This window comes from Dipodomys merriami, unplaced genomic scaffold (assembly GCF_024711535.1).
Source record: "Dipodomys merriami isolate MVZ:Mamm:240054 unplaced genomic scaffold, mDipMer1.0.p SCAF_27, whole genome shotgun sequence".
Taxonomy (NCBI): Eukaryota; Metazoa; Chordata; class Mammalia; order Rodentia; family Heteromyidae; genus Dipodomys; species Dipodomys merriami.
Window position 1 is genome coordinate 15137920 of NW_027204159.1, and position 14155 is coordinate 15152074.

At 37.3% G+C, this 14155-nt stretch overlaps 1 protein-coding gene across 2 annotated transcripts in view; it reads left to right on the plus strand.

Annotated features, from left to right (window-relative positions):
• Spink5 (serine peptidase inhibitor Kazal type 5) overlaps positions 1 to 14155 on the plus strand; it is an 85810-nt gene that overhangs the window by 38658 nt on the left and 32997 nt on the right. For both annotated transcript variants that reach the window (XM_070036339.1, XM_070036340.1), the window contains exons 12-19: positions 1408 to 1489; positions 2165 to 2292; positions 3021 to 3102; positions 3419 to 3546; positions 6718 to 6766; positions 8234 to 8361; positions 10496 to 10583; positions 13535 to 13662. In XM_070036339.1, coding sequence (XP_069892440.1) covers positions 1408 to 1489; positions 2165 to 2292; positions 3021 to 3102; positions 3419 to 3546; positions 6718 to 6766; positions 8234 to 8361; positions 10496 to 10583; positions 13535 to 13662 — 813 coding nt within the window. The remainder of the gene's footprint in view (positions 1 to 1407; positions 1490 to 2164; positions 2293 to 3020; positions 3103 to 3418; positions 3547 to 6717; positions 6767 to 8233; positions 8362 to 10495; positions 10584 to 13534; positions 13663 to 14155) is intronic.

The following is a 14155-nucleotide window of genomic DNA, read 5'->3' on the forward strand; positions in this document are numbered from 1 at the left end:
ATCACATTTTTTGATCCATTTATCTACTGAGGGGCATCTGGGTTGGTTCCATATCTTAGCAATGGTAAATAATGCTGCAATGAACATAGTTGTGCTGGTAGCTTTGGTATGGTCTTGTTTGTGATCATTTGGCTAAATGCCCAAAAGTGGGATTGCTGGGTCATAAGGGAGCTCTATGTGGAGTCTTTTGAGGAACCTCCATATTACTTTCCAAATTGGTTGAACAAGTTTACACTCCCACCAACAACGCAGTAGGGTTCCCTTCTGGCCACATTCCCTCTAGCATCTAGTTGTTTTAGAGTTCTTGATTCTAGCCATTCTAACTGGGGTGAGGAGGAATCTCAATGTTGTTTTGATTTGCATTTCTTTTATGGCTAGAGAGTTTGAGCACTTCTTCATGTGTCTATTGGCCATTCTTATTTCTATGAATTCTCATAGCATTGGAACTTCCTGACAAACTTTAAAAAATCTGCAAATACTACTTGCCCTTCATTGCTCCAGCTGAATATGTGTACTTACTTTAACAGTTTATGGGCATTTCATCTCTCATGAGGGTACAGACCAATTGCACTAAGCACAGAGATTGAGAAGCCAAATTGCCCAAGAAATAACCATAAGTGTCTATAAAAACTAACAAGTCTTAAACACTGTGACATTTCTCAATAAGTTAGAGTTAATGACTTTGTTTCACAATTTAAAATAGCTTTCACTTTATAAGGTTGAACATTAAATTTTTGACTATACCTCAAATGCAAAATGTTATATTTGTCTTTTAATTTGTTTGTTATCATAGATGGTTGAAATAACATCAGTTAACTATAGATACTATACAATTCCATCACAAAACAATTGTAGGTTTATTTTTTATTAGTGTATGGAAATTTTTGGCTTCTACCCATCCATTCTATCATTTTAGGTAGATTTTAGATAAGACAGCCATAGATGAACAATACATTTAAATATATATTAAAGCTAGAGTATACATGATGTAGAAGATAGACCAAGGAAGAGACTGTGGCTGTGGTCGTATCCTGAGATTAGGCCTAGGGCCTTTCTGTTTCTCATCCTATCTGAGAAACAAGGAGTTCCATCACAGTACTTTGTTAAGGCCAGTTTCCAGTTATGGAACATAACTGGATACCTTCTTTGGACACTGATCACCTTTTTGTCATCATAGGAAAGAAAGTAAGTTCTCAAAACCTATTGTCACCATCTTTCTTTCAATATTAAGCAGAAATTATGAAGTCATAGTATCAGACCATACTCTAGGCTATTTGCATCTCATTGATACATAGTGAAAAATGGGACTAAGATCTTTCTCTTTAAGGACAGATTTGCATTGTAGGGATTTGGAGAACTTAAAGACCTGAATGGAACAAGTGGATGCTTTTCTTCTTCTATATTCAGCATAGCAGAAGCTGAAGAAAAGGAAAAGATGGAAGCCCAAGCAAGAAACAAAAGAGAATCTGGGAAAACGCCTTCATATGCAGTGAGTTGAGTTTATTCAGCGAATTCTACAACACAGTAGTTTGCTAATTACTTTCCAGGAAAACTCTTGTATTCTTTCCATTAGTGTATTTTGTATCTGAATTGAGATATAAAAATAAATCCCTTAATTCCACTAAAATCATGATGCATAGCTCACTATCAACTATAGAACATTTCTTAATTTCCTATTTCACTTAGAAATTCAGGTCCTGCTGTATGCTATAAAGTTTCTTACCTGAGTCTCTCAATTTATTTTCAGTCAAGTGTACATAGTCCCAAATCCAGGTTTTCTTTTTCTCCTCAGAAACAAATCCTTTTGATGCTAAAAAATGCTTGATGTCTTCCTGGTTTTCACAGTCAGATTTAACAGTCCTGATCTTTGAGTTGTCAGTTCTTCATGTTCATACATGTCTGTATTGATTTCATTCTGTTCAGATTGTGCTGGAATTTCTCTTCTTTTGTATTTGTGACATTCTATTATGTCCCATTGATTTCCATTTCTTAACAAAGGGTTTGTTTCCAGTATTGGATGTGAATTTTACATTAAGAGAAACACAGGCAAACACCTGCTTTCACAAAAAAAGCATAATATGAAATTCTGCAAATGTAGAGGGCTGAGTCTTGTGCTCTGATCAGAAATAAATAAACATTCATCTTCCTTTCCCTACTCTGGCAGGAGCTTTGCCATGAATACCGCCGGATAGTGAGGAATGGCAAACTCCCTTGCACCAGAGAGAATGACCCCATCCTGGGCCCAGACGGGAAGATGCATGGCAACACCTGCTCCATGTGTGAGGCCTTCTTGTGAGTAGAGCTATGACTGCACAGGCAAAGGAGGCATTGTCCTTTCTTTTTCATTCATATGTTCAGTTTGTAGATGGCCCCTTGAGCCACAGAAATGAAAACAAGCGTATGTCGAGAATCTGCTTGATAGAGAAAGGTATAAAAGTCATATCCTTTGAAGATGGTTAAGATAGGATCACATTTAGAGTCTATCTTCAAATACTCAAGTCATTTTTATTTTTAAATGTGGGGAAGCTAGATTATTGTTATGTTTTCTCCATTGACTCATTGAGTCAATGAGTAGAAGTTCTGCAGGACTGGTTCTGCTCAGTTTTAAGAAGAGCAACTTGATAGTTGGGTGACTTTCCATTGAGTGACAAGCCTGATACAGGTAGAGAATTTACTAGCAGATAAATCAAAGATTAAGTATTCATCATAGATAAGTAATGTGCATTGGAAGGTTTTAAAAAGAACTCAAAATCCCTCACTTACACTTCCTAGCTATTTGCCCTAGGATAGGTTATGGGTTCTATCAGATTTCTCATTGGTAAATAGAGAGAATTTTATTACGTTCTGTTGTAATCATTTCATAGTATAAGCCAAACATAGGGCATATAGTAGAAGTTAATAAACATTAACCATAATAATTAATATCTGAGATCACTCCCAATTCTATACATATTTCTATACTTATTTCTACTTAATTCTATACTTATTTCTCATGTCTTTGTCTAACCATTCTCATATAGTCAAGTGGAAGAAGAAGCAAAGAAAAAGAAAGAAAGTGAATCAAGAAATAAAAGACAGTCTAAAAGTACAACTTCCTTTGAGGTAAGGACGCTTTGTCTAGGTAGTAAATCAGAAGCTTAGGACTTTGGGGTTCCATGAATAATGTTTGGAAAACATGTAAATAACATGAAGTCTTTCTATGAAGTGCATGTTTTGGTGTGTATTAGCATGTGTGCATACACACAGGTTCCTAGGTATTATTTCTTTCTTCACTGATTTTTAGCCTTTGAAATTCCCGTGCTTTCAAAGAAAAGAACTATTCTAAGATAGGCCAGTTGGAGTCTAAATTTTAGACATTTTTTTCCCAGTCTGATCCAGCCTATGTTCAACACCTCTGCTTCCCTCCTTGGTTTTCTAGGAACTCTGTAGTGGGTACCGCAATTCAAGAAGGAATGGACAACTGGTTTGCACCAGAGAAAATGACCCCGTCCAGGGCCCAGACGGGAAGATGCATGGCAACACCTGCTCCATGTGTGATGCCTTCTTGTGAGTGGAGCCACATACCTGGGCTGCTTAGGGAGCTGGGGCACAGGAATTTCCACAAGAAGTTTTGCTTTTAGGAATGTTTTTTATAAATGGAGAGAGATGAGATGATCATGAGTTTTCCTCATCAATTGCATTTTGAGAGTTACAATGAAGTAGACTAAGAAACAAACAGCTTCAAAAACAAATGGAGGGCTGGGAAGGTGGCTCAGTGGTAGAGTGCTTGCCTTGCATGCATGAGACCCTGGGTTCGATTCCTCAGCACCACATAAGCAAAAAGAAAAAAAAAGCCAGAAGTGGTGCTGTGGCTCAAGTGGTAGAGTGCTGGCCTTGAGCTGAAGAGCTGAGGGACAGTGCCCAGTCCCCACAACCGGACCAAAAAAAAAAAAAAAAAACAACAACAAATGGAAAACTATCAGAGTATAATTACTATGGAATGAAGAGATGCAGAGTAAGCATTACAGAGAAAAATCCTAATCCCTGATTCTACTTACAAGTGAAGTTTCAAGAAGTCGAACTCACAGATGTGAAATCTGGAAAGATGGTTACCAGCTGTGGGGGGAGGAGCGGAAGCAATGAATACAGAGATGTTGATTAATGGATTAATTTTTCAATGAAGATGAATAAGATTTTGAGATCCAGGGCACAAGCTGGACACAATGGTTCATAATATGTCATTATTGCAAAATTTCTTAAAGTATATATTTTAAACGTTCTCATCATAAAAAATGGATAAGTATAGCATATTGCAAAATTTCTTAAAGCGTATATTCTAAATGTTCTCATCATAAAAAATTATTAGTACATATGGAAGGTGACTATGTTCATTAGACTAATTTAATCATTGTATGATGAATACATATAAAAACATTGTCTCTTACCTATATATGATTATGATTTGACCATCAGAAGTGTTTCTAATAGATCTAGAGACAGAGAGAAAATTTTCTTCTATGACATTTTAGAACTAATCTTGCATCTTTCAAGAGTGGGAGGTAATGAGATCCTATATAAAGTGTCATTGTAATACAGTTTATCCAGATTTTCTTTTTCAGTTCACTATTTTCTTTGTACTCTTTTGATGTGAACTTAAGGAATAAAATTAAGGTGCCTCAGAGATAGAAATACATGGCCCCAGTAGGAAGAAGGACTTTACTCTGTAATAGTGTAGGGACAGACTCAAAAATAAGTTTAGGAGCTGCATGCCCACTCACAGGGAACTTGAAGTATGATTTTTAAATCATTGAAATAGTACATCCCCTCCAGTAAGAGATTTTTGTTTTTACTTTTCTAAACTCTGTTTATTTTTAACCAAAAACAATCCCGGTGTATTTTCTATTGTGAAAGCAATATCTCTCATAGAGTTTGGATCATGGAACACTAAAAATGCATTTGATTGAAGTTAAAAATAAAGTTAAAATAATGACCATAATTACCCTAACCAACACTTATTTAGTGCATAGAGTAGGCTGAAGACCTTTGCTACTTAGTCTCATTTAATCTTTACCACAGTCACATGAAATCAGTTCTGTACTGTCACAAATTATGGATATAAAACTAAGCCCCAGAGAAGTTGAGAAGAGTGGGAAAGTCATCATGTAGCTAATGTGTTTCTCACAGGCTGGAGACAGCCATTTTCAAGGCTTTCATGGATTACAACTAGATATCTATATTTAGGACTGTTTTGGAATGCCACCTAGCGGTCAATTCTGCAGCCTCTTTGGATAATTTCCCATTAGGGAAAGAAAACACGTTATTAAACATTGAAATTGACTTAGATTTGTGCCAATGTTTCTATCATTTTTTTATAGAAATAAGAATGAGCCTACCCTTCCCCACAAAATATTTAATAGGTTTCTGTAAAAAATTTAAAATTATTCATAAAAATAACTTGTATTGTCCCACGTTTTGTGACCAAAGCTACTGAACACCTTGAGAAGCTTTCTTTCCTCTCTAGTTACTTGGTGCAGACTTCTGTACAACATAGAAACAGTTTGTTCTGCTTCAAATTGTATTAGTTTGATTGAAGATTCAATTAAGATTGATTGGCATACATTAAAGCATTTTCACACATTATGTAATTTTTTTCACGAACATGATTAAATTAAATGTGTCATGTGTCCAATTATGTTGTAGGCTCAGGCCATTAAACTCAATGGCAAAATTGTTAGTTATCTAAAAGTGTAGTCCAATCACTCTCAATTAACTTTTCTCATGAATTAATTTTTAGAATATTTGCTTACAATGATGATGATGACGACGATGATGATGATATCAATCATCATCCATTCTACCAATCACTTTGTGATGTGCATAACTGATTCATGTGCAACAATTCAGTTAATGGGTCTAAATTTTTCTGTAAGAGGTGTATTTTTATTACCTCTTCCCCAGCCACAAGCCTTCTCCTTAAAGACAAGGAAGACATAAAGAATGTCAGTCCCTTCTAGTTTTCCTTTTAAAAAAAATTGCACCAAAGGGTTTTCTCCCAATTGCCATTTTTGAATTTTGACCAGAAGTGGAATACTACATTTTATTAAAAAGTGTCAAAGAGGCCAGATATGGTGGTGTATACCTGTAATCTTAGCTTTTGGGGAGGCACAGATTGGGAGGATTATGATTCTAGGTCAGCACAAGCATAAAAGCATCTAAATAAGTAAGCTATGTATGTATGTTACACCTGCTATCTTAGCTTTGTGGGAGATATAGATAGAAGGTCACATTCCAGGTCTGGGCAAAAAGCAGGAAACTTTATTTAAAAAATAGCTAAAGCAAAAAGGGGGGTAAAGGGAGCAAGGGTATGGCTCAAGTAGTAAGTAGTAGAGCATCTGCCTAGAAAACACAAGGTCCTGTGTTCAAGCCCCAATGTAAAAAAAAAAAAAAATTCACAGAGCAAAAGAATCAGTAAGTAACAAACTATTACTGCAGTAGTTGAGCTGGAAGTTATACAAGCTTGCTTTCTAATGAACTGACTTGCTGTTGAACACCATTCTCTTGAAATGAGATGGTACATTCTAGTTAATTCTCTAATAATATGGCAAATAGTCCGTGTGAATATTTGGAGTTACTTGAGCATAGTCTAAGCACAGAATGATCACTTCATGGATGTGAAGGGTGAGCTCTGCTGAACTAAGATCTATTTTTTCTTTCTTGTTTTGTTTCTACTCCTTGTAGTAAGCAAGAAGAAAGAGCAAAAGCAAAAGCTAAGAGAGAAGCTGCAAAGGTAATTTTACCAGAAATGTTAACAGTAGGTCCTCACACTTTTTTTACTTTAACAAGGTAGTGGCCCTATTAGCATGTATGTTTTCTGTCTCAACTTCATGTAGAGAAGGAATTTAAAGAGTTTTAACATCAGTAGCCACCTGCATTCTCAGCTACTCCCTAGGCTGAAGCAAGAGTGTCACTTGACATTCTGTCTCAGAAGACGGTAGAAGAGAAGAATAAAACTTTTAACCTGAAAACAGGGTCTTAATTAGATGTTTCTGGATTACTAGTTTGATTTCATGATGGTTTGATTTCAAGGCTCATTTAATGTTTGTTTTAAACTGAAGTGTTTACTCCTTATAAGGGATGTATGACATAGTTTACTTCTATCGGATTTCTTTCATTAGGCTTAGGTTATAAAAATTAACTTGTGCAGTTGGCTAAATTTTAATTTGCATTGTTTATAGCTGTTACTTCACATGAGGAAGTCCTAGATTCTAAGTCTCCTATTAACAAAACAATATGCAACTATATTATCATATTTAATCTTTGTCCCCACCCAGGTATGGAGGGAGTACTAGCTTTCTTGTTCTCAGCCTTGACTTTCAGATCTCTTTTAGTCAATCTTCCTGGCTTTTATAAATGTTGTCATTTTACAGGTAGCAAACTCTGATTTATTCATGTGTAAAGGCTGAATTATATTGGACAATAGCCAAACACAGATTTACCTTTATTTTTCTATTTTTTTCCCCAATACCTAGGAAGTTACAAACTTAGCCCTTATTTGAGAAGAGTAGATATGGCTTAAATCTTTCTGGCTCATTTTTAAATAACTATGTTTTCATTAGCTGGAACTGTGTTTTGATTAACAACTTGGAATTGAACATTTGTTTCATTCATTATATGTGATCAGTTGCCACCTCCTCCAAAATCTTTCAAATGTCCTAACCTCTTCTTCCATCTGGCACTGGCATTGGATTTTCCTGGCTTAAGTCCACATCCCTCACCCTGGATGGGTTTTCTTCAGAGATCATACTTGTTCTGTCAGCTGTGTCTTTATTCCATAGTTTGAGCACAGTTTTCCTCTTCTTTCTTAGCCTACTAAAGACAAGTTTTCTCAGTTTCTTTAGAAAACCTTCTCTAGGTCTACTGAAGCTCTGAAGCTGAGATCGCCCATAGCTTTTAGAGACTACATTCTATAACAAAATACAAACATAAATGTTTCCCACTGGTCTCCAACAATGTTGTCAGCCGTACTCTGCACCTCAACTCTAAGTACACTTGGTAGAACAATGCTGATACATAGATCTTCAATGACCCAGAAAGATTCTGAATTCATGGCAGGAGCTTCATAACTACTTACTGAGCCTACTGCATGTCATCACTTTTCAATCTTCCTCCATTGTGGTTTACATACTCCTTAACATATTTAAAATGCAGGGTAGGTAGAAAACTGTCCTGCAAATGCATCTTCCTCATATTCTAGGAAACCTGCAGTGAATTCCGGGACCAAGTCAGGGAAGGAATGTTCATATGCACCCGGGAGAATGATCCTGTTCCTGGTCCCGATGGGAAAATGCACATGAACAAGTGTGCCATGTGTGAGAGCCTGTTGTAAGTACACAGTCCAGCTCTTTCATTGTATGTCTTCATCCTTATTCACTTCTGGATCTAAAATTCTTCATACCTACATAGAATATATTAACCATAGGTTTATGCTAGAAAATCTTAAAAGTAGGTGGACAAGACCTTAAGTAATATTGAATCATATAGTGATAGTTTTACACTTATCCAGTTATAATTCTAGCTTTTAATTATGTCAAGGGTAAAGACTCAACTTCCTACAAAATGTTTTTTAATATTTGTTAGTCTTCATTTATATATTACAAAGAAAGCAAAAGTATCATGGTCGGGATCATGAATTCTCTTTGAGCTCTCTTCTAACTCTAATATTTTATTACTCTGAGTATATTCAGATATGGGTATAATATATAAATATTTATATATTTATATAATATATATATTTCTATATATATATATATATATTATATATTGAACAAGAAGAGGAATGTAGATGATTTCATTTGTTTCAGGGATGTTACTCTGTGCAGGTGATTCATGTTTTAGTAAGTGGTTTACCATAGAATAAACTCCCTAAGAAGCAGAGTTATATATTAGATGTTTCTCAAATGTCTTCCTGCTAAACCACATTAAGAAATTCTAGTGCTTTATTTTGCCAAGTGCTGTGGTAATCTTGAGACCAGAACTCTATGAGAGATAAGACAGAGGTTACATTTTTCCACCTCAAATTCTCATGCTTCATTAGCTTTTGAATTTCTTCCTGACATCAGCCCTAAAATAAATACTGAAAACAACACTCAACTTATAGCTTTGTAAAGCATACTGTTCCTTAAAAGTAGAGACTGACAGAGCAGGGTATTCAAATAGTGGCCTGAGATAGGGTTTTTCTCTCATTTCCTCAACTTTCTGGGATTGTTGCAATGAGTTGATTTAGCAAATGCTAAAGATTTTTGATATAATACACACCAGTAGAAAATGTCAAAAATGAGGCAGCGCATGAGCATTTACTTGTCTGTAATCCCAACACTTAGGAGGCTGAGGCAGCAGAATTTGGAGCCAGCTTGGGCTGGCTCACAAAAGTTCACTAGCTGAAGCTCATACCTGTAATTCTAACTACTCAAGAGGCTGAGATCTGAAGATCAGGTTTAAAGCCAACCCAGAGAGGGAATGCTGGTAAGACTCTATCTCCAACTAGCTAGCAACAAGAATAAGCTCAAGTGGTAGAGCACCAGCCTGCAGGGAAAAGCTAAGAGACAATGCCCAGTCCCTGAGTTCAAACCCCAATACTAACACATACACACATAACACACACACACACACACACACACACACACACACACACACACACACACACACACACACACACACATTGGCTAGAATACAAGAATGCTAGGCTTATAATTAACCTCAAAAATAAGCTGTTGAGTCTTCTGGAATCAAATCATTATTGTAACCCAAAACTTTAGTTTTAATATGCAAATTAGTTCCACTAAAATTACAGTTGAACTATTTATTTTGAAACATCGTTTACATAGCCACGAATTAACTTGGCATCACACTTACTTCGTTCATGGTAAACAGTAGTACTCATTTGAATATCAAAAGTTTCGCAGTTTTTCAAAACTCAAGACAATTGTTTGTTTTGGGTTTTTTAATTTTTATTTTTTGTCAGTCATGGGGCTTGAACTCTCGGCCTGGGCGCTGTCCCTGAGCGAGCTCAGGGCTAGCACTTTACCACTTGAGCCACAGTGCCACTTCCAGTTTTCTGGTAGTTAATTGGAGATAAGAGTCTCACGGACTTTCTTGGCCATGCTGGCTTTGAACCGCGATCCTCAGAACTCAGCCTCTTGAGTAGCTAGGATGACAGGCGTGATCCACCAGCACCCGGCCAATTGTGGCTTTTTAAGAAAACTTCACACTGATTTAGAAAGGCTTCATACAAATTAAAAGGCCTCATACTGATTTTAAAAATGCATGCTTATTTCATGCATGGGAGGGGATATACAACTGAATAATCTACACATTGCCAAAGTAATAATATTTCTTGGTATGGCTATGTATTTCTTTCCTGAGCTCTTCCAATCCTAGATTTGGAAAATCATTACTCATTCTTGAAACATTCTACCAAAGTCAGTGAATTGTGCTCAGCTTGTACCTTCTATTATAGCCAACTGGAGGAAGAAGAGAAGAAAACTAATGAGAAAGAAGAAAAGGAGAAAGCTGAGACTGAAAAGGTTAAGAGAGAAGCAGTCCAGGTATTTGTAAATCAGCAGGGCCATGTGAGCGCTCAGTGCTCATTCTCCTAAGGAGAATTTCCTTCTCCCCTCTCCTAATCTCAGGATTTTCAGTGACTATAGATTGAGCAAGTGTATTCCGATCTTTATATCTACAAAGACTTACTTTCTTATTAGATCCATTCACTCTTCAGTCAATACTTGTTCAAGGAGTGTCTCAGGTTTTCTTATATTCCTTTCCTTTATTAATCTCAATTTGGAAAATCCCACTTATATGGCTCTCTGTTCTTATTTTTGTTCCCTCATAGCTATGTATAGCTACTGACTCTCTTAAATATCAGTAATTACTTCACAACATAAAGCAGGGCCTGCCACCTACTGGCTTCTCATCATACCCAGAGTAAGAGCTAAGGCCCTTCCAATGGGATACAATGCCAACATCCTCTGTACATCATCTGCCACTGCTCACGCCTCATTTCCTAATGCTGAATAGTTATTCTCATCAGTCACATTAGCCATCTTCTTGTTTCTTGGACATGCCAGGAAATGGTTCATGTCTCCTTGTCTTGTGGATTATATTGTTGTTAAAGTGAATTATTCCAGAAGCCACATTTTGGAAGATGACTTTATTACACAGTTAGTAGGCTGCAAACAGACAATTGTTACCAAGGCCTGCAGCCTCCAAATACACATAACAAGGGTAGGAAACAGGCCAGAAAGGAAAGAAAGAACAAAAACAATACCAACAAACCAACTCAGCTCCAATGGAGAGCTGAATTGGGATGCCATGGAGACAAACCAGGATACAGGACACAGGACACAATCACAGAGACACACACAGCATGGCATAATGGTGTCTGGGCTGGGCTGGGACTAAATAGGGTCCAAGCAGGGGACAGTCCACAGGAAATTCCCAGTCCCAGGCACTGGACTGACAGATTCAGTAACCTTTCAGCCAAGTGCCTGCCCCTGCCTCCAGAGATCTGGGCATGCCCATAACCTGGGCGGCTGGTGATGGATGGAGGCATTTCCTTCCCCCAGCATGAAGACAAGATGCCAGACCCAACCATCAACCATGTGGCCAATATGGTGCTGGCCAGACCTGACCTCCTTACTTCAATATAATTGCATGGTTAAAAAGCTGGATCTAGAGTCACACTGGCATGGTTCCAGTCTTGGTTCGATCGTCATGACAATAAAGTAAACACATCATGTGTCTTAGGTGTTTCCTTAATTTCTAAAATAAGTACGTTATTATTGCTTGTATTATTTTCTTATTAAGTACCAAGAGATTTCTTTGTGTATAGCAGCAATGGTCAGCAGGGCGTCGGTGGCTCACACCTTTAATTTTAGCTACTCAGGAGGCTGAGATCTGAGGATAGCAGTTCAAAGCCAGCCCAGGTAGGAAAGTTCGTGAGACTCTTATCTCCAATAAACCAATAGAAAGCCAGAAGTGGTGCTGTGGCTCAAGCAGTAGAGCACTTGCCATGAGCTGAAGAGCGCAGGAACAGGGTCCAAGCCCAGAGTTCAAGCCCCATGACTGACAAAAAAAAAATACAAACCAGCATTGGTCTATCATATGTTGCCTTCCATGTAATTATTACTATTTATTATTCTATATATTTATTACTATTTATTATTACATATTTCTTACTAATATTATTAATACTGTTATCTATTAAATGTCATTGTTATCAACAGGATGTGTCACATTGGATAAAGCTTACTCTATCAAAGACATGTCCACTTACTATGGTCCAAAATGAGTATTAGCTACTCCCTACAGTTTTTCCAAATTTGTATAGTATGCTTAGTAACTCTGATATGCCAGTGTTTTAAATTTAAATATGCCAGTGTTTTAATATTTATTTATTGTTTTATTTTTGTGATGATACTGGGGCTTGAATTCAGGGCCTGGGTGCTACTGTTCCTGAGCATTTTTGCTCAAGGCTAGCACTCTACAACTGGAGCTACAGCTTCACTTCTGGATTTTTGGTGATTAATTGGAGATAAGAGTCTTTAGACTTCCCTGCCCTGACTGGCTTTAAAGTACAAGCCTCAGATCTCAGCCTCCTGAGTAGCTTGGACTACCATAGATATGTTTTATTTTAACATGTAGTAGTTACTTCTCTGTATTTGCTCCAAGAATATTAAACTCTATACTAGTTTTCTTTGGCTGCTGTAACTAATGATCATAACTTGGTGACTTTCACCAATGTATACTTACTATCTTTGGTTTTGTAGGTTAGACATTGTGACAAGGATCTCACCAGGATAAGATCAAAGGATTGGCAGGGTTGTCTTCCTCTCTGGAGTATCCAAGAAAGAATCCATCTCTGGCTTCTCCTGCTTCTAGGGAGCCATCCATGTTTCACGACACTTGGACTCCATGCTCCCTCTCCAGCTAGCCTTGTCGCACTTCCTGCCTATTCTTCTGGAGTCCTCACTCATCCTTTATTGTCTCTCAATTCTAGCAGTTTAAGTATGGTGATTGCACTGAGCCTCTTAGGAAGATCCAGGATACTCTTTCCATCTTAAGGTCCTTAACTTGGTCACATCTGTAAAAGCCATTCTACCATGTTAGTTAATACATTCTCAGGTCTCAGGTTTATGACTTGAAAATAGTGTTGGGAGCAAGAGCTGCTGTTCAACATACCACAAATCCTTCACCAGTTTGAGATGATCATTTATCCTTTGAATTTTTCACGTTTTCCCTGACTCAGAATAACATATTCATTGGACATTTTCTTTCTCTTTCTTCCTTCTTTCCCTCTCTCTTTCATTTCTTTCTTTTTACTTTTTTTTTTTCCTTTGGTGTGCCAATTCAGTGGCTTAGACTAAGGGCTTTCCAAGTTTTGCAGGGGGTATTGCAAAGGGAGCTTTATTGTTCATGTATTAATAGCTAAATGAGTTATATATTGATTATACTTAATTTTTAGTCATTTTTTTGTGAATCCTCCTTCCTTTGGTAGGAGTTGTGCAGTGAGTACCGTCGCCATGTGAGGAATGGACGGCTCCCTTGTACCAGAGAGAATGACCCTATTGAAGGTCTGGATGGGAAGATCCATGGTAACACCTGCTCCATGTGTGAAGCATTCTTGTGAGTAGAGCTGGAGCCACTGCCCCCCGAAGCCTAAAGGAATGCCTTGTGTAGGGAGAAGGATGGTACTGAAATGATGAGACTGAGGAAGATAATGTAGCCAAACTTTCTTTGCATTGAGCTTGGGAATCTATTTTAATAAAACCACATGTGAAGTACATTTCTTTCTAGTGCATCCATGTTGAGAAAGGTACTGGAAGCACCACGGAAGAAGGACCACTATGCTAAGAACTATTTCCTTTACAGTGAATGCCATATAAAGACTCAGCCTTTGATGTTCTGTGCATATTAGGGCACAGTCATGGCTAATGCAAAACTCTAATATCCAATCATATCTGAGATGAGATACTTTCTGGGGAAAAAGATGAAAATCTTGACTCCTCCCCCCAAAAAATTTGTAATGTGAAAATATATTTACTCTTTTGCCATTGTTATATGTCTTGTTTTCTAAGCAACATTAAAAAAAAGAACAATTCTTTGGGGGGGGGTTGTA